General features: G+C 36.3%; 1 protein-coding gene across 2 annotated transcripts in view; it reads right to left on the minus strand.

Annotated features, from left to right (window-relative positions):
- ESR1 (estrogen receptor 1) overlaps nucleotides 1-26139 on the minus strand; it is a 233867-nt gene that overhangs the window by 181818 nt on the left and 25910 nt on the right. The window contains exon 1 of one of the 2 annotated variants that reach the window (XM_087939398.1): nucleotides 20953-21000. The exons of the other annotated variant lie outside the window; for it this stretch is intronic. Coding sequence (XP_087795524.1) covers nucleotides 20953-20958 — 6 coding nt within the window. The 5' untranslated portion in view covers nucleotides 20959-21000. Of the gene's footprint in view, nucleotides 1-20952; nucleotides 21001-26139 lie in introns of those variants that run through there. 2 annotated transcript variants of the gene reach the window in all.

Consider the following 26139-nt stretch of genomic DNA (forward strand, 5'->3'; position numbering starts at 1 on the left):
CAGCTGGGTGTCCTTAGGCCAGTCACTCTCTCTCAGCCTTAGGAAGGAGGCAATGGCAAAACACTTCTGGAAAAAAACCTTGCCAAGATAACTGCAGGGACTTGTCCAGTCAGTCTCCAAGAACTGGACCTGATTGAAAAGAAGGGAGAAAAAGTACTTATACTGTAAGCCAGAATCACCCCTTTATTCAGCCAGATAGATGGACCATAGAAGCAAGTCATATATATAAGGAATTGAAGTCAGTCTTTGATGAATGGTTGATAAAGGGCATAAAAATAAAGGCTTGGGGAGAAAAGCAAAGATGAACTTAAAGCAATTATAATCCCAACTATAACATCATTGGTCAGTAATATTTCACTCTAAAAGCCAATTGCATTTTTTCAAGTCAATTGTATTCCTTTATTTTTAACGCATCCCAGTTTGAACCGATCCAAATTACTTTGCTAAAAAGTTATAAATAAATGTCCTACATGTGAACAGTTAAATGTATTTGATCAATTTTTCCTCTCTTTTTTGTACACTATTTTTCTCTCTCTTTTTGTTGCTATGTGTGCTTTTGTTTTGTTTCACTTGGTTTGTTTGTCGTCCTGTTTTCTGTTTTATGATAAAACAATAAAAAAGATTTTAAAAATGTAAATTTACCTTAAAAATGGGCAAGATTATCGATCCCTTTACTAAACTAAGGTCCGGCTGCCCAGATGAATATTTTATCTCTTATCTTTTGTCTGGTTAAAAACACAAAGGTGACATATTCACTTGCAAAATTTTAGTATCTAGCAACACATGCTTGTAGCAGTACAATATCTTTCAGAAATGCTTGTTGAAGAAATAGAGGGTATTGTACGCTTAGATTTTATTAGTATTAGCTGCTACATTTAATGCTAAATTTGTTTTTATTTTCATGCATTCTGGTTTGTGACCATAATAAAGTGGTGGGTGTTTGTGTGTGTGTGTAAGAAAATAAATGAATGTGTCTACAGTCATTATTATTATGTAATGCAGGATGGGTCAAAAAAAGTCAAGATAGCAATAGCATTTAGACTTATATACCGTTTCATAGTGTTTTACAACCCTCTCATAGCGGTTTACAGAGTCAGCATATTGCCCCCAATAATTTGGGTCCTCCGTTTTACCAACCCGAAAAGGACGGAAGGCTTGAGTCAACCTTGAGCCAACCTTAGTGAGAATCGAACTGCTGAAGTGCTAGAAACCGGCAGTCAGCAGAAGTAGCCTGAAGTACTGCATTCTAACCTATAAGCCTTGGTGGTGCAATAGTTAGAGTGCAATACTGCAGGGTGCTTATGCTGACTGGCAGCTGCCTGCAATTTGGTAGTTCAAATCTCACTAGGCTCAAGGTTGACTCAGGCTTCCATCCTTCGGAGGTGGGTAAAATGAGGACCCAAATTGTTGGGGGCAATAGGCTGACTCTGTAAACCACTTAGAGAGGGATGTAAAGCACTATAAAGCGGTATATAAGTCTAAGTACTATTGCTATTGCTAACCACTGCACCACCACGGCCACAGATGCCACGGATTGTGGCATTACGGTCATCCAGGACTCCCCCTTGACTTTTTTGACATCTTGCATATACACCCCTGGAGATCCTCACAGCCACCACAGTGTTTACCTTACCATTCAGCAAAGTGAATAATGCAACATGAAATATTTCTATAGCCTGTGTGTTCAGTTCATACCATAAAGTAGACACCTCATATTGCCTTATGTACACTAAGTAATAGACAAGAGAGAAAAGAATTTAATCACATCTGATCCTCATTGAAAGTTCAGTTGAACTTTTTTAAAAAAATATAAAAGCAAGGCTCCTCCACTTTTCTCAGCTATTCAGTCCAGACACCACCTGCAAATATACCATTGCTTTATTTTGTAGATACTTCTCAAAACTAACTTCCCTTGACATCAGCTGGCAATTGATAGAGGTGGTGGGATATATATTTTTTTTGCTTTGTTTTGGAAAAGAAATGTAGTCGTTTTCTCAGGTGGCAGGAAAATTATTTCTTTTTAGTCCTTTACAATAAATCTTTGAATTGCATGTTGTTAGCGCTAACTGAACTTCTGCACAGAATTTCTTCTTAAGAAAAGAAAAAGGAGCAGCCATGGGGTTTTTGCCACGCTCACAAGGTAGAAGAATGAGCAGCAATAATTTGTTGTTCAAAAAAAAAAATGAAATGTTCTTTGCTTCAAGTACCTGAAATAGTGGCTGAGCAAATAGTAATGAACATCTTGTCAAGGCAGAATAGCTTTTCCCTATGTTGCCCAAAGAAAATTCTGTTATAAAACAAGGTTGGCAATCCTTATTTTTCTAATACTATTTTATGCACAGTCTTTACCATTTTACTTCCTTCCATCCATGACATGCAGTCAGTGAAGTTAAGTTTTTTTTAAAGGGATACTGAAACTGCAAGGAAGTTGTTATTGTTATTGTTGCTGTTGTTGCTAGTGTGCTGCCTGGCTCTCAGATGACTCTGGTGGCTTTCCATCCAAATCCTCCCAGGACTAACACTGGCTAACTTTTCAATAGTTGTCAGTCATTGAAATTTGTCAGTCAGCCTCCCGAGTTCCAGCTGATCGGCTGGGTCTTCTTTTGTTGCCCTGCACAGGAGAACAGAGCTGGAAAGCAGGTTAGTGGGGTGGGAAAGGAATGGGATTTTGCAGTAAACTTCCCACAGGATTGGGGAGGGTAGGGGGCTTTTATAGTATCCTTCCCCTGCCATGCCCACCAAGCCATGCCCACAGAACCAGTAGTAAAAAAATTTGAATCCCACCACTGGTTCTGGTGACCAAATAGAATTTCTTAAAAGTTTTATTCAATGTATTTCACTTCGTTTATATTACAGATACTTAAATGCTTGGATTAGCCATACACAGTTTTGGTGCCCCCCGACAGCCACGCTGTCTGGTTAACCTTAACATATTTGAAAGACACTAGGTTCGGGAACATCTTGACTTACAAGATGATCTTTTATTTGCCTAGGGCAGAGAACAACTATTAAGAGTATTCTCTATTGTAATCCATATCACTCCAATACTTTTGTACTTTCGGCCCTCATACTATTATGTTGGGAAATGCTAATGCAAAATAATTATGTCCAACTAGTAGCTGCATGCTAATTAATATCTTTTCTCCTGTGCTTCTGTTTCAGAGCTACAGGTCCAGTCAACTCTAATTATCTTTAAAGTCAAGTTGCTGATCCACTGTCTAAGATACTTGGGTCTTTTTTGCCCGTAAGGAAGCCTGTGTGTGTGTGTTTTCTTTTCCTGAATCATCTCATTGCAAAACAAGCAAGCCACAAAAAAAAACCTTAAATAACCATCCTTCTCAGAAAGAGAGGGTGAGTAGTTTAAAGAATAAAACTATAAAATAAAAGCACTGAGTAGTAGAAGCAGATTGACAAGAAGGGGAAGGTATGGAGAGGTACAGTAAATGAATTTAGCATAAGCTGGTTTTGATTGTTCTTCTGCATCTTTTTCTTATCTCAGGCCTTTTACTTTGATGGCTTACCATTTATTACTCCTTTTCCAGTCTCTTAGTAATGTACCTTGCCCCAAATGGGAACAATGTATTGAGCATGTATGCATGTATGTATTCATATACTGATGTTTTTAATTTCTAAATATGTTGTTATGAGGTGAAACAAGAATAGAAATCCAGCAGAAGTGACTGATGGATCACAATGCTTTAGATAGATAGATAGATACATAGATAGATACATAGATAGATAGATAGATAGATAGATAGATAGATAGATAGATAGATAGATAGATAGATAGAGGATAGAATTATTTATTGGCCAAACTTCTGGTTTGTCGGCTTCGGTGACAGCAGGGATTCGCTTTCTCTGCGATCCCTGGTGTGCTAGCCGCCTTGGTGCCTCCGATCCTGACGGATTTGGAGGCTAAGGCTGCCCCGTTGGGGCAGCTGAAGAAAGGGGGGATCTGGATGGGGGTGAGGGGTATCGCAACCCCCCCCCCACAGCCGGCAATAACCCCCTTCTCTCAAGACGGTGGAGCGGCGGTCTTTATGTCCGCCATAAAGAAGCCGGCAACTGGATAAAGAATGTGCAGGAGGAAGGAGTTTTAAAACGAAAGTTTTTTTTGGTTGAACTGGGACCTTAAGGACATATTTAACACCTGGGAAAGTATTGGCTTGGAAGCTATAATGTTCCCGATTGATGTTTTCAGCTGCGAAGAAAAGTGACGAAAAGGGGAAGTTACTCTCCCTCCCTTATGGAATTAACAAATGGACAAGGGAAACCAGCCTTTTGATAGAAGGTAAAACCTAAACTCCTTTGTTATAAGTGGGAAGGGAGAGGCTTGGGAAAACAAATTTTTACTCTAAGACTTTGCTGGAGGAGATGCCTTGAAGATAAAGAGAATAGAAATTAATTCTAAGAAAGATTTAAAGCACAGATTGGACGTTTTTTCTTTCCTAATTTGACTTCACACCTAGAAGAGAAATTGTAACAAGAAGAAGCTTGTACTCTGCCTGGATTGTTTGATGACTGCGGGATTTTGGGACTTTTGGGAACTGTTTTAAGTTTGGAAATAACTGATTGGCTTAATAATAAGAAGAGGATACAGAAAGAGAAGAAGAAACAGTTCAAAATGGCTCTATCTCTTGATGAACTAAAAAAACAATATTTAAAAATAAAGAAAGAAGGCAAAGATGTTATGGGAGAAGCCCTTTGTTTCCTAGATATGGCCCTTGTCATGTGTCAGCAAATTAAACAACAGCTGGAAGAAGCCGAGGAAGAAGAAGCCATTTTTAATGAACTAAACGGTGTGACTAAGAAAGAAAGGAGAAAGAGAGGAGCGAAAAGGAAGGACTTAAGAAATAAAAAAATGTTTATGAAAGAGAAAAAGAAGATGCAAAAACAACAGAATGCTAGAAAGCAAAAGGAAAGAGGAATGCAACAGAAAGGGGAAATCAAGAAGGCAGAGGTTTGGAGAGGAGGGGGTAAAAAGTTTAGGCGGGTTAAGAAGGAAAGGAAAAAGGGGGGAAAAAGTTACAAAGATATAAAACAAGATGGAGAAAAGAAAATTTTTTTTAGGGATAATGGGTAATATATGGGTTTTTTTAAAAAAAGGGGGGGATTCTGCAAAGTACACATGAGTATTGTAATAGTGGTATTTGTATTATAAGTAGATAATCAGAATTTTTTAAGATTTAATAAAAGACTAAAATATCAAGGTATAACTTTAAAAGGTTTAATAATGAATGATATTAAGTTTTAATAAAATACTAAAGGCAATGTTTAAAATATTAGTTTAAATATAGAGTTTAATGGATTAATGTGTTGACTGTTATGGATTTATTATTGTAGTATTGGTTTCTGAAATAGTAAAATGTACTAAGCAGAATCTGGTTGGGATTTAGGTGTTATTTTAAATTTTAATTTAGGGGAATGATAGAAAGGCACCATACTCCGATTAGTGATTCCAGGGGAAACTATTCTTTTTTAAAATTGGAAATGAGACAGATGTAAATGGAGAAATGGACAAAAGATATAAAAATATTTTTCTTTAAAGCAAGATTAAATATATAAAACAGAATTAAGATGAGGCAAAAGTGGAGAGGAGTTATATAATAGATATAGAATGGTAAACAAGATAGGTAATGGTATATAAGAAGAGCATGAATTCAACTGAAGTCCATACAAAAAGAGGTAATCTGGGGCCAAGTTACTTTCTAGAAGAAAGTTTTATGTTTTTATGTCTATGTTTTATGTGCGTGTGTTTAATTAAGAATTAAATAATAAATAATAAAATCTCGGAGGAAGACTAGATGAGAATAATTATAAACAAGCTAGAGGAAAATATAAATGTGATGATTGAATAGCAGATAAATTAGAAAGGAAATATGATTGAATAATGATTAAAGAGAAACAATATGGAATTTGGTAAAGGGAATTTACGTGTTTATATGGAAATGGGATAAATTATAAGTACGTGATATAAAACAATATGTTACCTGCCTTGTAAAGATCTACAATGGAAAGAGGTTTTATGTTTTTAATGTTTAATGATGTTTTGTTTTGTTTGTTTGTTTGTAAAATCAATAAAACTTGTTTAAAAAAAAAAGAATTATTTATTGGCCAAGTGTGACTGCACACACAAGGAATTTGTATTGGTGCAAACGCTCTCGGTGTATATAAAAGAAAAGATACATTCATCAAGAGTCAAGAATCATAAGGTACAACACTTAATAATAGTCATAGGATACAATAAGCAATCAATATAAGTTGTAAGGATACAAGCAACAAAGTTACAGTCATACAGTTACAAGTGGGATGGGATGAGTGATAAGCAGTGATGAGAAGATTAATAGTAATAGTAATGCAGACTTTATAAATAGTTGGGCAGTGTTGAGGGAATTATTTGTTTAGCAGAGTAATGGTGTTCAGGGGAAAACTTAATGTTGCTGAGATGAATTTTCACCCCTGCAATCATTAGGGTGACAGTGCTGCAGCCAGATTTTTCTCATTGCAAACAAATTCTAAAGATTATAGATCTATAATAATGATTAAGACACTACGATAGAAACTGAGAGACCCTGAGTTCTAGTCCCACCTTAGGCATGAGATCAGCTGAACGATCTTAGGTCCGTCACTCTCTCTCAGCCCTAGGAAGAAGGCACTGGCAAACTAAAAACATTGCAAGAAAATTGCAGGAACTTGTCCAAGCAATCACCAGGAGTTAAGACTGACTTTGAAGCACCTCCAAACCAAAACAAGTTTTAATTAATATCTGATGTGACAAACTCACCTGAAACCTTTCAAGAACCATTATGGCATAGTTGTTAGAAGGCTGGATTGTTCCTGGGGAGACTCAGGTTCCAGTCCACCCTTAGCCACAGAAACGTATTGGTAATTTTGGGCCAATTATTCAGAATTTCAAAATCTAAACCTTTCTCTAAAAACATAATTGTTGTAGGGAAACGTGAGAGAAGAGTGTGTTATGCATCCGGCTCTAAGTACTTGAAAGACACTATATAAGCCTACAGTTGCACAGTGGTTAGAATGCAGTATAAATTGTAATATTGTGGGCTGACTCCACTCAATGCCAGGAGTTCGATTCTGACTAGCTCAAAGTTGGCTCAACCTTCCATCCTTCTGAGATTGATAAAATGAGGACCCAGATTGTTGAGGACAATATGCTAACTTGTAAACTGCTTAAAAAGTGTTGTACAGCACTATGAGGCAATATATAGTATGTCTACTTGCTATTGTTAATAAATACCTAAATAAGATTAACCATATAAAATCTTGCAAAATTATTCTGATCATTTTAACAGTGTCTGAAAACTGGTTTCCATTTTAAGGGTTCAATGGCTCTCATCTGGAAGAGGCAGATGCTTTGATGTTTTGCCACACTAGACTTTTTATTAGAACTTCAATGCATTGATTGGGAAGGGAGATAAAATTGACTTGTTTCTGAAACCAGATCGCATTTATCCAAATGTAAAGTGAATTGTATCCTGCACTGTAAGACTTCAGAAAACACATGCAAACAGCTGTCTGTATGATTTGGCTTTTAGTGCAAAGATCCATGTTTCCAAGAGATTGCAGAAAGTAACTAAAAGTACTAGAAAGTAACTAAAAAGTTCTTTGCCCTAACATACTAGGTGGTGAATTGTTTCTAAATGGGAAGTCGCTCAGTTGTTGCAATTCTGTGTTACTCTCATTCCTTTTATATTAAGCAATCTTAAAGAGAACTGTTAAGATCTGGAAAGAATTTCTTTCAGTCTGAGGAAGCTTCCAAATAGCTTGATAAGATGGTTGAAACCCCAGAAATACTTTGATGCCAAAAGGAAGGAAGGAAGGAAGGAAGGAAGGAAGGAAGGAAGGAAGGAAGGAAGGAAGGAAGGAAGGAAGGAAGGAAGGAAGGAAGGAAGGAAGGAAGGAAGGAAGGAAAGGTTAGGTATAACTTCAACTATAAAAAGTAGTCTGCATCTGCACATTTGGCTTTTTAAAAATTGGATTACATCCTTAGTTGTTCATTTTGGGTGGTACATAGTTGGTCTCCCCAGTTTGATAGTACACAAATAGGGCTTACTATTCTTTAACAATTATGGAAACAGTCTTGTGTCTTTTTTCTAGCTGAATTCAGATTAAAACAACTTTTTCCACTGTTGTGCTTTCAGAGAGACAGAGGCTCATAAATACATACCCATACAAAAATAAAGATTTATGTCTTCCTAGCAGAACTGTAGCAGAGCAGTAATTCTTTGCTTTGAGAAGTAACGGCCTCATACAATGAATAATGCTTGGTAAAAACTGGATCTGTGTTTCTCCAACATTTTGCAGGGGTCGTTCAAGGTTCCTTGTCCTGCAGTCCTTGAGCAGTCAACATCTTATATATCATATCCAAGATTTTTAATTTAAAAGCCTAAAATTTATCTTTTCTCTTCAAACTCTGATTACTTAGCAAAATAATTGGGAGTCAATGGCCGAAGTAATTAATCCTACAGTTTGTATTTGGAGATTGAAAGCACTGACTTGTCCATTTGTTTTGTCTAGTTTTTGGACACTTCAGTCCAGGAGTACATGAACCTTCTGCCACAATTCATTTTGGTTTTGGCCCTCCAGAGTTTCTGTGCTAATATTCATGTTTCCCACATTATGGAGAAGAAAATATCCAACCGGGTATGTCCTATTTGGCTGTGGTTCTATGGAATTAATAGTTTCAGACTCACTGTTAGAAACTTATTTTAGTATTTCCTGATTCCATACCCTTGGGATCAGACAAACATTCACTATTCTATTAATTTGATAGGAATTCTTGAGCATTCAGCTATTTAATAAGCAATTAAAACATTTCTTTCTAAAGGCATACATAAGCATAGCCTTTATAAATTCCAGAAAGGATTATTATATGACAAGTGTTGTTTATTTTTGACAATAATAGTTAAAAAGAATAAGTGTAATATACAGATTTCTTTTTAAAAGCTGCTTGCTTATATTGCTAATACAAATATGATTTCACGAGGAATGCATTGCTAACCAAAAAGATGCCAAAGGAAATGAATTCCAAACAAGTAACAACTCCAATAAGAGAAGTCAAAATATTGCACTTAGCCTTCTGTATAGATGAGACTCCATATAGAAGTTATCCCACTGACACACAGAAAAAATACCAAACAATAATTGTCATGAGAACTATAAAGACTGAAATACAAAATGCCTGCCTGCCTGCCTGCCTTTCCATTTAAGAAAGATAATTTTGCATCCAAGTCAGAAGTAGCTAATTCCAACAGAATGGTTACTTGGGAGGCTCTGATCATGGCTTGGCATACCACAAAGACAAACATACTGTAGAGAATTTCCTGAGATTTATGGTATTTCCAGAACAGCCAAATTAATGTAATAAATACTTATTTGAGAAACATGCACTAAACCTCCAAATGAGCCAAAGCTATTTGTTTCAACCACTCCCACCACAATTTTTTCTCATTAAATAAAGAATTGCATCCAACCATCTGAATTTTGCAAAAAGTACAATCCAAATGGCCTACTTTGTATTAATTCCTGGGTTTTACTTGCCTCTAAATGAAACAGGGCGACAGGACAAATTGAGAAGCATTCCATTTCTCTTCTCAGGAACCTTTATGAGTCCAGTTTTCACCCTGTGGTTGTAACTCACAGAACTGAAAAAGGAGGGGCTCTCTGCCAATTTACAAGAGTTGATAAGGCATAGGGTGACTATTTAGACAATTATTAGACTTAGTTAAGAGAACAAAAATTGCAGATGCGGGGGAGCACTTTCAAAATATTATTTTTCAGGTGAACCTGCCTGACACTGGAAGTTAAATCAAATAAAATGGGTGGAAATGCTTATTTATTTAGCCATCTCCTTCTCCTGTTTTTCCATGTCTTCTTAGTCACAGAAAATCAGATTTTAAACAAAAAGAAACTGCTATAGAAACCAAATCAATTGATTATGCAGGACCAGACTCAGTAAATGTCTAATTTAATGGGTAACAAAATATATGCATACCATTCAAAATAACAAACCAAGTTAAAGTCACCCATGTTATACAACCAGATGGGATTTGACTAACAATAGGTTAATGAGATCTGCACACAGAGAGAATTGAAGGCTTTCTCTATTACTCTAAACAGGTCATGTGTAAAAAACCAAGATAATAAATTAGTACACAAGTTAGAATATTCTGGGATGGGAAAGTGATCAGTCAGCATTCTAAAAGACATATAGAGGACAAAGTGAGTCATTAAGCACAGAAACTGTAAAGTTTGAGCATGTAAGCCAAACAATAAATTAAATAAATACAAAATGGATACATTTTGCTATGCATGTTTACATGTAGTCTTGATTTAGCAATTATAATTGCACCAACTCAGTCATTAAGCAAAGCAATCGCTAAATGAAACTGCAATTGTGTTTATGACTTTACTTCAGCTTTCCATTGCTTTATAGACCTCATAGGTTGCAAATGCAAGGACTGGTCATAAAGTTACTTGCTCATCATCAGCATAACTGCAAACAGTCATCAAAAAAAGCAGTTGCTAAGTGTTGTATCAATTCTAGAACTGGTATCGGCTCCTGCAGTGTAGATTCACAGTAATTGCTGGATAAACTTTTTTTTATTTCCTCTACTCTTTGGATACAGAATCATTATTCTACAACACTCAGATGATGAAGGGAGTCATAGTCTAGTTTCAAGACAGATAAGCAAGGGTATATACATTTATAGTCCATTAGTAGCTCAGGGTCTCAGATATAGTTAATATTATCAACGTCTTCGCTGGGTTCTTGGAATTAATTCAGAATTTGGTATTCTAATTCTTACTTCCAGCAATTGATTCCTATTATGTACTAATTATTGTTGGAGTCTAACTCTGTGGAAATGCCAAGTCATTATCAAAACTTCTGAAATTGAATTTACAGCACACCGTATCAGCTTTATTTCACAAACCCAGGGTCCATATTATTCCCAACTGACCTGAAAAGCTTCTAAATATAGATTCAAAATCCATCTCTCTGACTACTGGATCAAAGATAATCACTCAGTGTACATAATAAATGTTTATGTCAAAGACTAAATCAGTGGACAGGGATAGAAGGCTTATTGTGAACAGTATTCACAGTTGTCCCACAATCGTTGAAAAAATAATCATTAATGTCCAGAAAAAAGCACATAGATAATAACATCCAGAAAAACAACAACAGAGGATCCCCATTCATGGGGATGGAGATGGTCTTAAGAGACTTCCTAAAATCTTGAAGGGTAGTAGCTCATCCCACTGAGAATGGCCTGTTCCACCCCTGACAGAAGTAGAAGCATGCTGAAGGTCCCATCGGCCAGGTTATTCCAGTCCGCTTCCTGACCTTCAGCAAGAGACTAAAGACCCGGCTCTGCCAGTTGGCTTGGGGTTCAAAAAGAGGGGCTTCATGTTGGGGGTGGTTGATAGATTAATATCAGATCCTACCTCCCCACCTGTTCATCCTACTCCCTCTTTCCCCATATTTAGCTATTGTATTTTGCCTTTTAATATTTTTGTATTATTTTATTTATATGGTTTTATTTTTTAATATTTCTAAATATTATCCCATGGTAAGATGGGTGGCAATAATATCTACATTACACACACACACACACACACACACAGTGTTTCCCCAAAAATAAGCCCTAATGTGATTTTTTTTTCCAGGCTCATAATATAAACCCTACCCCCCAAATAAGCCCCAGTTAAGATTGTCAGCTGCACGGCCACCTTCAGTACCATAAATAAGACCTAATTGGAAAATAAAGCCTAATGCATCTTTTGGAGCAAAAATTAATATGAGACCAGGTCTTATATTAACACACACACACACACACGAGAGGCAATGCTGTTCCAAAGGGAAGGGTCCACAACAGAAAAGGCACACTTCTTCAGTCCCATAAGATGCCCACATTTAATTGAACATATCTATTCTGCCTGATTGTACCAGGAAGGCAAAAACTATTTTTTTTTGTAGCAGTGCATTTCTGCAAATAAAAACCAGCTGTGTAACTTCCACATGGTCTTCATGGTTAGCCCCATGTAAAGCACATTTCACTAGTCCAATCCAGGTCTATGATTAGAGCATGAATGATTTTTTTGAAGGAAGGGGCACAACTGACACACAAGACGTAGCTGTGCAAAGGTGCATGATAGTCTTGGATCAATGAGAGTGATAAATGAAGCAAGAATCAAGTGTCATAAATAATTATTTTTCTTTCTTGGATAAACTGAGATTGCCTTATGTAAACAGCAGTTATAATCTACCAGATTTTCAATGTTATTAAGGGACCTTGTATTTTAATATCTCTATTTGCGTGGAATAAAAAACATCTTATCTCTATCTGTATGGAATAAAAACATTTTCATTATTATTCCCTCAAGGCTCATCTCCTGATCCAGTATGTGTCTATTTTAAAATCCTGGCAAGGTCTTGAATCAAGCTACGATAAGCAAAAGCTAACTTCTCCAGCTTTAAAAATTGCTAGATGTTATTTGGACATTAATAGGGGATTAGTTAAATTTTAATTGGAATCCACATAAAAGATTGATGTTATGAACTAACTTTAATCTGGATATGGGAAGGGGGATGTTTTATTGAAAGTGTTTGGCCAAAGGACCAAATCAGTTGATTAGCATTGAGTATTTTAAGAATTTTTGAAGGTATTATTACATACATATCCCATCACCTTTCTAATATAAATCAATTATTGACAGAGCAATATGATCCCAATGTTTCAGAGGAATCCAGATACTTGGATGTTTAATAGATGCTGCATTTGAAGTAAAGTCAATAGTTCCATTTTATATAAAATTAAGGAATATAATGAAAATGAATATATGTGACCCCCGAAATATGTAATAAGAATATCCAATCTTGGAAAATTATCTAGTTAAGCTTTAAATGACAAATGTGCTTCTTGTCACTTAGGGATGAAATTAATTTTTGTTTCATGTTTACTGAATACTTTAAAAAGGATGATCTGAATTCCTGCACTGGCATTGCTGGAACTTTGAGGGCTCCTTAACATATGATCTGATCCTATTCTCTTTTGGCTCCCTTTTAGTCTCAAGCTATGGTGTATTTTAATACAATGTTGGAAGAAAACACTATTTTGAAGATATAAATGTGATGTTGAACTGTTGATTGAATTTCATGTTCGATCAAATCTGGAAATCAACTAAGAGAATCATACTTTGAAGGCAGAAGGAAAACAATGCTGAAGGTGTCAAAAACATAGATTCTTTGTTAATTTAAAAATATTTCTACAGTATAGAAATGAAAAATGGAACATATTGCTGTATTTCTTAGATTTAGCAATAGGTTAAATTAGATGTACATTCACAGTACAAATATTTTTTTTAAGTTCCATACATATTACTTACTTTTGCCTTTATATTGTTATTGTTTGCTATTTTTGTATTATATTTGTATGATTACTTGCTTTATATTTTTAAAAGAATCAAATATTATCAGGACTTGCCAGAGAAGGTATATTCTCTGGTGGTTTGAGTCCTATCGCTGCGTGACAGTGTGAACTTCAGTTGCTTGCCTCAACTCCTACCAACCTAGAAGTTTGAAACGATGCAAAATTGCAGGTAGATAAATAGGTACCACTTTGATAGGAAAGCTACAGCATTCCATGTTTTGCTGTACACTCTGTGCTGTGGTTTGATGTCATGTTGGCCACATGACTGCAAAATCATCTTTAGACAATGCTGGCTCAATGGCTTAAAGAAACAGAGATGAGCAAAAAAAAAGACATGTCTAGTGGAGGAAAATCTGCAGGAACACCTTTATCTTTATATTTTCTCTTATGAATCACTCTCCTTAATAGCTTAAGCCAATTCCTTGCAAACAGCTTTTGAAATTTATCCAATGAAGGAGAGTTTACTATTTCCCAAGGCTGACTATTCTATTGTTGAACACCTCTCACCCTTCCATTTAAAATTACACCATGTTGTATAAATCCATCATTTTAGGGCTTTTTTTATTTTTAATATAAATAGAAAGAGCAGCATATTCAATATTCATATAAACAGTGTGTTTTCTGCTTACAATTCTTTTGAGATTATTATTATTATTATTATTATTATTATTATTATTATTATTCTCCAATAGTAATCTCATAATGGCAGTGCTTTTCTCCCACATTAATACATATGAATTATTAATACTAATCAAAACTAATAAGTTATAATAATCAACCTTAATAGTAAAATTAATCTTTCTTCTGTGATTTTAGAAGTTCTAACTTCTATTTCTCTTATTTAACCATCGATAGAACAGATCCTATATCTCAAAATATTCAATGTCTTCCTTTTCTTTAATTTCAAGTGTTAGTTTATTCATTTCTGCACATTCTAAGATTTTTGTTATTATCTTTTTTTCTGCAGGGATCTCCTTGCCCTTCCAATGTTGTGCAAACACAATTCTGGCCGCTGTTAACACATGTACTGTTAAATATACATTCTTTTTACTGTATTTTTCTGGTATAATACATAATAGAAATATTTCTGGTTATAAATCTATATGTTCCTTCATCATTTTTTCTATTCAGGTGTGTATTTTAGTTCAATATTTATTTTGCTTTCGGGCATGTCCACCACATGTAGTAGTACGAGCCCAGGATTTGGTTGCACATCCAACACTTGGCAGACATATTCTTAAACATTCTAGCTAATCTTGCTGGAGGGAAGTGCCATCTATAAAACATTGTATAGGTTTTCTTTATATGCTGTGGACATTGCCAATTTATAGTTTCTATCCCACAACTTTTGCCATTTGTCCAATTCTACAGAATACCCAAAGTTTTTAGCCCATGATGCCATGGTTTCTTTTACTTGCTCCTCTTCCAGTTTAATAGTCAATAGATAATTATATATTTTTAATTAGTTTCTCCTCCAGTCCTGTTAAGATTTGATCCAATTCTGTTGGTTCTTTATAAAAACCATACGGTTTAGCATCTTTATAATATCTAGATTGTATCTGTAAATGCAGCTATTTTTATTTTATTTGGTTGTTTGTTTCTCAAATTTGTTTGCCGTCTGTTTCACAGCTCAGGCAACTGTGAGTGGCCAGAGTTCCTATACCATAATATGTACATCACTGGTGGACTTCAATTTTTTACTACCTGTTCTGTGGGTGCGGCTTGGTGGGCATGGCAGGGGAAGGATACTGTAAAATCTCCAGTCAGAGGTAGTATTTGCCAGTTCTCCAAACTACTCAAAATTTCCCCTACCGGTTCTCCAGAACTGGTCAGAACCTGCTGAATGCCACCTCTGGTGTACATTTCATCTAAGCTATATTGAGATGCAAAGGTTGATTCCGCAGCTGTGGGCTGCTGTTGATTTGTGTCCATTAATCACTTGTGCCAAGCAAATCCTCATTTGTTTTCTCAATTTTTAAATATTTTCTTTTTTTACTATAAAACAAAGGATGATCAGATATGTACGTAAATGAGTAAGTAATGCACTTATCAAGCTAGAACAAGACGACCTGCTTCCCTGCAGCATTGCCCATTTAAAAAAAAACCACTGAAACCAAACATAGGTTGTATTTCCTACTGAGTATGTAGTACTTTCCTACTAAGGTTGCCAGGGTTATTGTATTTTTCTCCATTTCTTTCCTCTGACCAGTTTTTCTCTTTCTAATTTAGAGGAGTGATTATTAATTTATGCAGATGACAAATGCTTAAACAAAAGTATTCTGAATATTTTATCTACATTTTATCATCCAGGATAAATAAATACACATTTTTCTTATTCCCAACCAAGTGAGACTCTGGGAAAGAAAAATATCCTGTCAGGGAAGTAGAAGGCCCCTAGCAATACTAAGACTACTATAGGATAATGTTTGAAGCAACTTGTGGGATTTGTTTTCTCACACTCCAGGAAGAAGAGAACAGCAGTTGTATAAAGAAAGTTGTTTACATATTTTTATCTTTTTCTACAAACCAGAGGATCGATCTACTAGGCCAAATTAGAAAAATATTTTTTAAAATGTATAGCATGCCTTGTACATTTACAACAACTCGAGGCATGATATAAAACTAATAATGCAGATCCAGATTCAATCTTCTCTCCAGGTTTCTACCTTAATCGAATTTCATGAAATATTTGCTGAGGGCCTGAATATCTTGTATCATGACCTTTGGGGTTGTGAGCACTTTTAGAATCTTGAGGATGTATTGAGGGATAGCGAATTGTTGTGGGGGGCAGTGTGTATGCCAGTGCACATATGCATTCTTGCATTTATGCCTTCATGTGATTTTGCTGCTCCTTTCATCTCATCCCATATAACTTGTCCTATGTTTGTATATTAAACAGTCCCATTCAAGTCAAAAATTGGTTTCCCCCACAATTGAAAAACCAGTAGGCCGGGGATGGGGAACCTTTTATGGCTCACTCAGGAATTCTGGGAGTTGAAGTCCATAAGTGCTAAAAGAGCCAAGTCTCCCTACCCCTGGCATAGAGGATGGCAATGGTAGATCATTTTTGTATTTTACCAAGAAAACTACAAAGATAGATAAGACAAAATAATTGATGGTATAGAACAAATTGAAATGGACTGGAGTTCAGTCAGAAGACCACACTCTTTACTACTCCAGAGAGGAAAACGAAGGACGAGTGTTACTTTCATAGTCTGGAAGAATATATTCCAGAATCGCATTGGCTAGAATGCCATCAATGATTGAATAGTATCAGTTAGGTTTGTAGACAGTGTATCAATTATATATACAGACAATTGGCCAGGGGCTGATGATTACAGAAAAGATCAAATATTCATGTGCAATGTACAAGTTAGACTAAAGTGGAAGAAGAAAGCCAATCAGCTTTCATGATATGATCTTGGCCATGTACCTACCAATTTCAAGAAAAACATCAGGAACAAAATGGGACTAAGTTTAAGTTTAGTTATAGGGACCAAACTGATGATAACAGATATAACAACCAGCCTTAGAATTTACAATAACCTTGTGCATTGGATTTGCTTACCATTAAGAGTTGAGATATGGGATGATGGGATTTATATTTACTAACTAATGTTATATTTTTAGGACTCAGTATGGATTTTTTGCTGGATTACTTATTGGACTTGTCAATAGGTGGCACCTGAGTTACAACCATAATGGAATCTTCCCATTGCATTTGTAAATTGTGACAATTGTTAATTAGATCATCCATGTGACCGATCCGATTTTACAACTTTTTTTGTGGCAGTCATTAGATAATAACCATGGTCATTAAGCAAATTCTGCAGTCATTAAGCAAACCAAATAAATAAATAAATGCCAGATTTGGGCAAAAACACCATAAAACACAGTCACATGACCGTACGATGCCTCAAGCAGCCGTAAATGCTAGCCAGTTGCCAGTTGGAACTTCAAATCCAAATCGTAACTATCCCCAGGGATTTCTGTCATGACTTCAAATGGACACTAAGTAACTGGTCATAAATGGAGGACTACCCGCATAATTAAGAGTTGAGTTATAGGATAAATAATTTTATATGTGTTAATGAAAAAGAGGTAAAGAGATAGTGAAATTGTTTATATTTGTAAGGAGGAGAATGGAAAGTCACTTTCTTGGGGTTTTTTCCCCTATTTTTTCTTTCTTGCATCTTTTAATTTGTTTCTCTTTTTCTTTTTTCTTTACTTTGTGTTATCATTTATTATTATGACTAACACTTTTAATAAAAATGTTATTTAAAAAGTGTTGACAGTGAAGATACTGAAGCTTCTGCCTTTTTGGATCAAAAAAGATACTCAGATGCTGAGATATGTCTATGCTTAAAAAGTTCAGGATGGTTTTTGCTGTGACATTTTTTGGAAGTAAAAATGGACTTTGAAGAAACAGGATAGAAAGACTACTGATGGTTTTGAATAGGTGTTGAAGAAAACTCTTAAGAATACCATGGATAGCCAAGAAAACCAACAGATGGATCATCAAACAGATCAATATAAAGTTCTCACTCAAGTACAAATGATCAGACTCAAATGATCCTAATTATTTGGCCTCATAATACTGGAAGAAATAGAAGAAAAAAGATAAATGTCCAGCAGCAAAATGGATGGATTCCATTACCCAGTGTTGGTGCACCAAGGGAACAATGCATGCTTGGTTACAACAATATATGTACTTTGCCAACTGCACCATGGATTAACAAAAAACAACAATTCAAATCAAGGTTTAACACATTTTATAACTGCATTTGCTACAACTGAATTCTACATTGACTCTCTATGACAACAAAAGAAAAAATCTGAATCAAAGTAACTCATCCTTTGTACCAAGGGGGTAGGAAATCTCACTTTTATGGTGTTAGGCAAATCATTTTACATACATGGCATGGTGGCATAATGATTTTGCCCATCGGTTACAAAGCAAAACAAGTAATTATGCGGGATACCAAAGATTCTGACTGCTATGAAATTACCACTTGGCTTTGACAATATTATTGGTTTTTGCATATACTCGGGAACATTAAAACTAGAAACGGTCTTTTAAAACCTCCTGCAGCCTGACATCTGCACCAGACAGGGAATGCTGTATTTCCTTGTTTCCTCTGCCTCTTTGTATTTTAAAGACCAGGGCCAGTCCAAGACATTGGCATCCCTGAAGTATATTAGCAGATACTGTAGTTCTTGCTAATATTAAGGTATAATAAAAAGTAATAGAGAATCCCAAAACAAGCTGTCCCACCCAAGCTTTAGAGTTATTTTAACCAAGAAAACTTTGTTGCCTTTTTTTATGTTGCCCCAGACTTGCTGTTTAGGGAAACGCCCCCCCCGCCCCCCCCCTCCTTAAAAGAAGGGTTACCTTTCATTGAACTGGATCTGGTAATTCTACAAAAGCCATTTTTATTGGCATGCATGGTCTACTGGTTGCTGGGTCTTGTGCACTATTTGCTGAATGATGGTAAATAGAAACATCTGTTGCAGTTGCAACTATAGAGGCCTCCGTAATCATCTCAGATATTAATATAGTATTATCTTAATCTTGTGATTCAATCAATGCCTAACATTACAGAGCAAATGGTATCCTCTATCCGAAACAATTGAAATATTGGAATCAGTCATGGGATTAAAAAAATTACTACCGGTTCTGTGGGCGTAGCTTGGTGTGTGTGGCATGGCTTGGTGGGTGGCTTGGTGGGTATGGCAGGGGAAGGATACTGTTAAATCCCCATTCCTGGGGAAAGGTTACTGCAGAATCAGTAACCTCCCCATCCCACTAACCTGCTTTCCAGCTCTGTTCTCCTGTGCAGGGCAACAAAAGAAGACCCAGCCAATCAGCCGGGACTCGGGAGGCAGAGAATAGATGGGGGCAGGGCCAGTCAGAGGTGGTATTGGCTGATTCTCCAAACTTTTCAAAATTTCCGCTACCGGTTCTCCAGAACTGGTCAGAAACCGCTGAATACTAACTCTGATTGGAATGTTTCAAACAATTTCTTTTTTATAGACTTAGCCACTTTTTATTTTTGCTAAAGGCAATATCTCTGTAAGCTTATAAACTTTTTTATTGCTTCGCAAAGAAAACAGTCCAATAAAATATATTACATTATCTGTTTCCAATTTGGGATTCAGAAATACTCAGTTGCACTTGAAAGCTAATAGCATCAATATGATTTAGTGAAGGAAAAAAATAGCTAAATGCAAGGAAATCTATTTGGACAGATATGTCATTTCAAAAGACCAGTGTTTACCAAAAAGAGATGTGATTGCTTTTCATACAAAAAAAACATATGAACAGTAGAAGATCATCAAATCAATTTGAGAATATATCAGGACAAATAGGGAGGAACTCCCACACCACACACACACACACACACACACACACACACACACACCAGAATAAGATATCGTCTTCATTCATTGTTTGCTTTAGGCAAATTTTATATTTTTTTATTCCTGATCTATCTATCTATCTATCTATCTATCTATCTATCTATCTATCTATCTATCTATCTATCTATCTACCATGTTTCTCATATAATAAGGCTGGGTCTTATTTTTTTTTTGAGCCCCGAAAAAATGACTAGGCCGTCTTTTTGGGAGTGACTTAATTTCCCCCCCTTGCATCTTCGGGCGGGCGGCAACGGCTTGGATGTTGACCTCGGCGTTGGTGGGGCACTTCGTATTGGGGTCAACGCAGGCAGCACCATATCCGGGTGTGCAACAAAAGTACTTCCTAATGACAAGCCCCCCCCCCCACCATTCCCCCCATTTTGCATGTTTTAATATAGGCCTTAATTTGGGGGAAGGGGCTTAATTTCATTTCATGCCTATAAAACATGCTGGGACTTCCTACTGGGGGAGGCCGTATTGTTGGAGAAACAGGATATCTATTATATAAGCACAAAAGCTACATCATTTTCAGATCTGATATTGTTTATGTTTCTCTTAAATTAAATGTGCTAATAATTTAAGGCCAGAATTTTGAAGCCACTGAGGAATAACATGTTGTCAACTTTAGCAAATAATCCTGATTCCAACTTTATGTGCAATTGGCTAAGACTGGATCATGGGATGTTTATGATAACCATTTCCTCTCTTGCTCTTAAGGTAGAGAAGAGGTGGGAGTGCCTGTCACACAAATGCTCGGCAAGTGACAATTGTCAAGCTCTTAGACCAGATAATTGGAGGAAGATTGTTAAAACTGGCATTTCTCTGTAAATCCCAGCTTCTGAATCTCATTCCTCTAAAAAAAAAACCCAATCAGCCAAATTGCAAATGCACAAGGAAGATTATAAGGAAAAGTGACATTACAATAAAACTATTTTTAAAAGAAACCAGGTAAGTCTTCTTCTGAGCACCACGAGCTGTGTTTAGCCTAATAAAAGCCAGGCAAGTCATAAAAATATAAGTCTGAGGAGCCGTGAACCCGAACAGCGGAACATGAAAAGGCTGAGCTATTCTGACTTACTTTCATCTCAGAAAGAAGTTTCCATTCCTCCTGCTGTGTTGCAATTGGCTGACCGGGTCACATGACCTTGACACTAATATAGAAAAGCTTCACCAGAGGGAGACTGAAGCAGCAGAAAGCCGAGGAGTGAAAACGTGGAAGAGCTTCAAAAATCTGTATGACCCACAAACCAGATGGACCTGAACATGAAGAGTTTCTAAAAGACTCTCTGCCACATTCCAATACACTCCCTAAGCAATATCTTTCTAAAATTCCTGTTGGATCTCAACTTCCAGACTTATGTTTGTCCCATCTGAATTTTGTGTTGTTATTGCAAAAGACGTTTTGGAAGCTCTATCTCTTTATTGTCTCTCTGATGTTCACTGCAGTTGTTACAGCTTAATTACCCAGCACTCTGGGAGAAACTACTCAAATTACAATCACTCAGGCTATAACTAGCTAAGTGACAATGCTTGCACAAACTCATATTTATTTGATCTCCTTTTCTGCTTGTGAGAATGAGCAAATGACAAAAACTTCATATTTAATCTCTTTGATAAAACTGCCTGTTTCTTGAGGTGATCTTTGAGAGACCCCTCCTAATGTGCAAGCAATTTTGAGGTAGATTGGTTGCCACCATGGAAAGATATGATTAAATTCTGAAACCTCCTTCCAAGAAATGCTGCATCACTCTTTAACTTCTTTGCAAAAAGTTATTAAGAAGTCCATGAGAATTAGTTACTTCCTATTTTAATTAGTAACTGTTCGAATATTTGTTATTGCTAGATGATTATTCCCGCTTGCTGTTTTGCATATTTTCCTGCACACTAAGGATTGTTGAAAAGGTTAACTATTTGGTATATACCTGGAGAATAAATTGGACAAAAGTAATTCAAACAATTAATTTAAAACTTATTCATGTTGAGAGTTATTTTAAATTTTTAAGTACAAATTATAAAAATGTATGAATGCATGCAAAATTGTTAAAGAATCACGACACAGAGACACACACCAACAAAATTCATAATAAAAAGATAAATTAAGAATTATAAATAGAGCTCCAAAAACAATGATTTTTCAAAAGGCTTTTTTTTTCCTGTACCTTCTAAAACAGACAAACAAAGGCACTTAATTTCAATGTGACAAGCTATTGAGACTTTGGAAAAAGTGCAAAGAACAACAGCTAAAATGATTAAAGGCCTGGAGATTAAAACGTATGAAAAATGGTTGCAGGATTTGCATTTGGCTAGTCCAGAGAAAAGAAGGACTAGGAGCGACATGATAGCCCATTCCAGTATTTGAGAGGCTTCCACAAAGAGGAGGGGGCCAATTTATTCTCCAAGCACCAAAAGCAGGACAAGAAACAATGGATGGAAACTAATCAAGGAGAGAAGCAACCTGGAATTAAGGAGAAACTTGCTAACAGTGAGGACAATTAACTAGTGGATCAACTTGCCTTCAGAAATTGTAGATGCTTCATCATTGAAGGTTTTTAAGAAGAGACTGGACAGTCACTTGACTGAAATGGTATAGGGTCTCCTGCTTGATCGGGGGCTGGATTAGAAGACCTCCAATGTCACTTCCAACTCTATTCTGATCAATTGTATTAGCAAACTCTTACTGCAGATCAGGTACAGATAGTACTTGACTTATGGCAACCATTTAATGTTACTACAGACTGGATGTACTTATGATCTAGTTCTGAAGTTCTGATGCCTCCCTCCTGCAGTCGTCGTGTTGGGTGCTTGTCAATGCAATGCCCCACAGTCACATGATTGTGTTTTATATCATTTTTGGCATTTATTTCCAGCTTTTGGCAAAACTGATCCCTTGTAACTATTGGTTCACTTAACAATTGCAAAAGATCACCACAAAAAATATCGTAAAAGCAGGTAGATCATGTGGCTTTATGACCCTCCCAACTTACAATCTATTATCGTTGTAAGTCGAGTATTATCTGTATAGCTTTCCAGAATAATATAATACTTTTTAGCCAATTCCTATACCTAAACAATCCATAGTTCTTGATAGAGTACCAATCATCTTGAACAATATTAGTAACCAGTAGTAGTATTCTACAGGTTCAGCCCGTTCGGCTGAACCGGTAGTAAAAAATGCTACTGGTTCAGCCGAACCAGTATTTCTGACGATCAGCTAAGCAACAATCAGCTGTGCCGCGCGATTTAGATTGGCTAGAAAGCAGGAAATCATCAGATTTCTTGCTTTCTAGCTAATCTAAATTGCGCGGCACAGCTGATTTCCCCCCCCCGCTTCAAAAGGCTTTTTTTTCTGTTCCCAGGAGGCTTCCCTGAGGCCCACTAGGCCAAAAATGGGGCACTGGGGGGAGTGCTGCACGCCTCCCCATGCCCCATTTTTGCTCCCAGGAGGCTTCCCCGAGGCCCACTAGGCCAAAAACAGGGTGCAGGGGTATGCAAAAGAAAAACAGAAAGAGAAAGAAAGAGGGAGGAATGGGAGAAAAAAAGGGAAGAATGGGAGAAAGAAAAAGAAAGAGAAAGGAAAAAAGAAAAAGAAAGAAAAAAAGAAAGGTGGGAGGGGAAAAAGAGAGGAAGGAAGGACCACAAACCTTGGCACTAGATGCAACTTCAGAGGATGCTTTGAAAGAGCACAGCACTCCAGGGCTGGAAAGTACCTGGAGGTCATCTAGTCCAACGCCCGTTCCAGAAAGTGAGTTTCTGTCTTTGAAAACCCCTCGTCACATGACCACCCGGTCACATGACCACATAGCCACGCCCACCAAGCCACACCCACAGAACCAGTAGTAAAAAAATTTGAAACCCACCACTGATTAATAACTCTGCTGATACCAGCCCAAACACAACTATAACAGGATAAGACTAAACCATATTGATCTTCAGCAGCCATTTGATTACAACCAACCAATATTAAACGTAGTCTAAATTATATACAAACTCTTTTTTTGCATATTAACCTCAGTTTAACAAAATACAAAATGGATTTCATATTGTGTAATGCAATCTTCCACTGATTTACCATTCAAGCTTCTTATTCAAAAGTCTTGATAAAAACTAACATCAAATTGACCAATTTCTTTCAGCTGAAGTTAATAGAATACTCTCTCCTACTTCTGGAAAAAGCAGATATAGTTTCATTTAGGGAACTATTTCAAAAAAGTTACCAGTAAGAAAATACTAAAACTAACCTTAGATGTTAGAACAAACAACTCTCTATTTCTTGTATGTCTGCTTTTTTGTTTTTCTCAAGATTGTTAGTTCCCCTTATTTTAAATTACAGTAATGCAACTATTTCACCCTTGCTAGAAAAAGAGGTAAAAATTATATTTTCTATTTTTTCTACATTTCAGTAAAGTCCCATGAAAATATCTGATCATTTAACATTTTCCCAATAAAAGCAAAGAACAGTAGCTTCAGATTTTTTAAAGTATCTACCAAATCACTTCTGTGTTGGTGCAGATATAAACAGACCTATGATCCAAAGCACAGCACAGCGCAGCACAGCCACTAGACATTTATCTAGATTCAATTTGCTTATTAGCTAGCTAAATATTTATCTACTATATAAATACCCCAAGCACCATCTAGCCAAATGTATGCTAAAATGTTCACATGTTAAGTTTTGGGGTATTAGCTTCATCTGCTTATGATACTCAAGTTATACCCACAAATAATTTTATATTATAGCTAACTGAGCAGTTATAATAGGCAGTTTATTTATTTATTTATTTAATTTATATTCCCGCCTATTCATTCATGGTGACTCGAGGTGGCTTACAGAATGTAAATTACAATAGAGAACTCTGATTCTCTATCCATTGCTCTGAGATTGCTATCAGATCTCACTGTTAATCTGTCACCTCTGTCCTAGGCCCATTGTACACTGTCAAGTGACTCTATAGTTTACACGAAAATTCATTCTTCTTCTGACTTCGTCTATAGATTTCTGAGACCAGAGAGGATTCTAAAAGTTTCTAAAGCATGCTGGCTTGGAAACTCTGAGAGCTGGAGTCCAGACAATTTAAAGTTGCCAATGTATCCATACAGATCTGCTGCCTCCACTGAAGAAAACTGCAGAATTCCAATGATAGAAGAATTCCCCTGTGCAAATCTGAGATTGCAGAATGACGGTGATTGTACTTATTTCTCATATGTTATACAGGTAGTCTTCAGTTAATGACTCTGAAAATTGTAAAAGTAACTTTACAATCCTTATAGTCCTTGCCCTTACAACCATTGCAGTGGTCCTATGGTCAGATGCTCTGGTTTTGCTAATTGTTTTCTTCCAAAAGTGCCACCAGAAAAATTCCAGAAATGGATATAATTTCAAATAGCTAAGCTTGAAATATTTGTGGAGGCATTAAACGTGAATCAAAATCACTAGCGATGTTTGAATGTGCAAACAGCAGGGAACTACTGCTTGTATTTAATCTTTAACTTGCCCACACTTGACGTTATCCAACTGTGAAGTTCCCCGATACTTGTAGGCTTCCTCCTGATAGTTTAGCCATTTGAATTTCAATTTCATTACTGTTTATGCGTTTACCCTGGCTTATTGCTACTGCAGCACTTTTCTCCAGGCCAAATTCCACTGCTCTATCTGTAACACTAAAAATGCTTTTAGTGTTTCTCAAGTTTTTTCTACTGTTCTATTATACTGGGTTTCCATTTTCTTTTTTTTCTTTTTTTTTGAATCTCTTCCAGTTTTGCATCCCCGAATAATTTATTTTTGGTAATGAATCTTCTTTGATCTGCTAATTGTTATTCAATGATAATGTCCCGATAAATTCTTTTCCACAGTTCAAACATTTGCTTTAAGGAGGCTCACTTTGTATGTTGTGATTTATAATAGGTGGCTGTAGCATTACAATTTTCAAATAAAGTATACTTTTGTCTTGTCTATTTTTTATTTGATTTGTCAATCGCTTACAAGATAATAGGTATAAGTATAAACGTGAGTAGGAATACAGGAAACGTGTACGAATAAATGGGGACGATAGGACAGGGACGGTAGGCACGACTGTGCACTTTTGCAGCCCCTTAGAAGAACAACAACCCTTGTCTACGGTTGTTCTTCTTCTAATCATCCTACAGGTCTAAGCCTTGGTTGCCCAGCCATACCTCTTGAGTCCTGTTGGCCACTTGCTGACAGATGTCCAGAAACTCTTAACATCTGATGTGACTGATCTGGTATAAGATTCTTTTTCTGTTTTCC

Source organism: Pseudonaja textilis, chromosome 1, assembly GCF_049901715.1.
Source record: "Pseudonaja textilis isolate UNSWEBS1 chromosome 1, rPseTex1.2, whole genome shotgun sequence".
Lineage (NCBI taxonomy): Eukaryota > Metazoa > Chordata > Lepidosauria > Squamata > Elapidae > Pseudonaja > Pseudonaja textilis.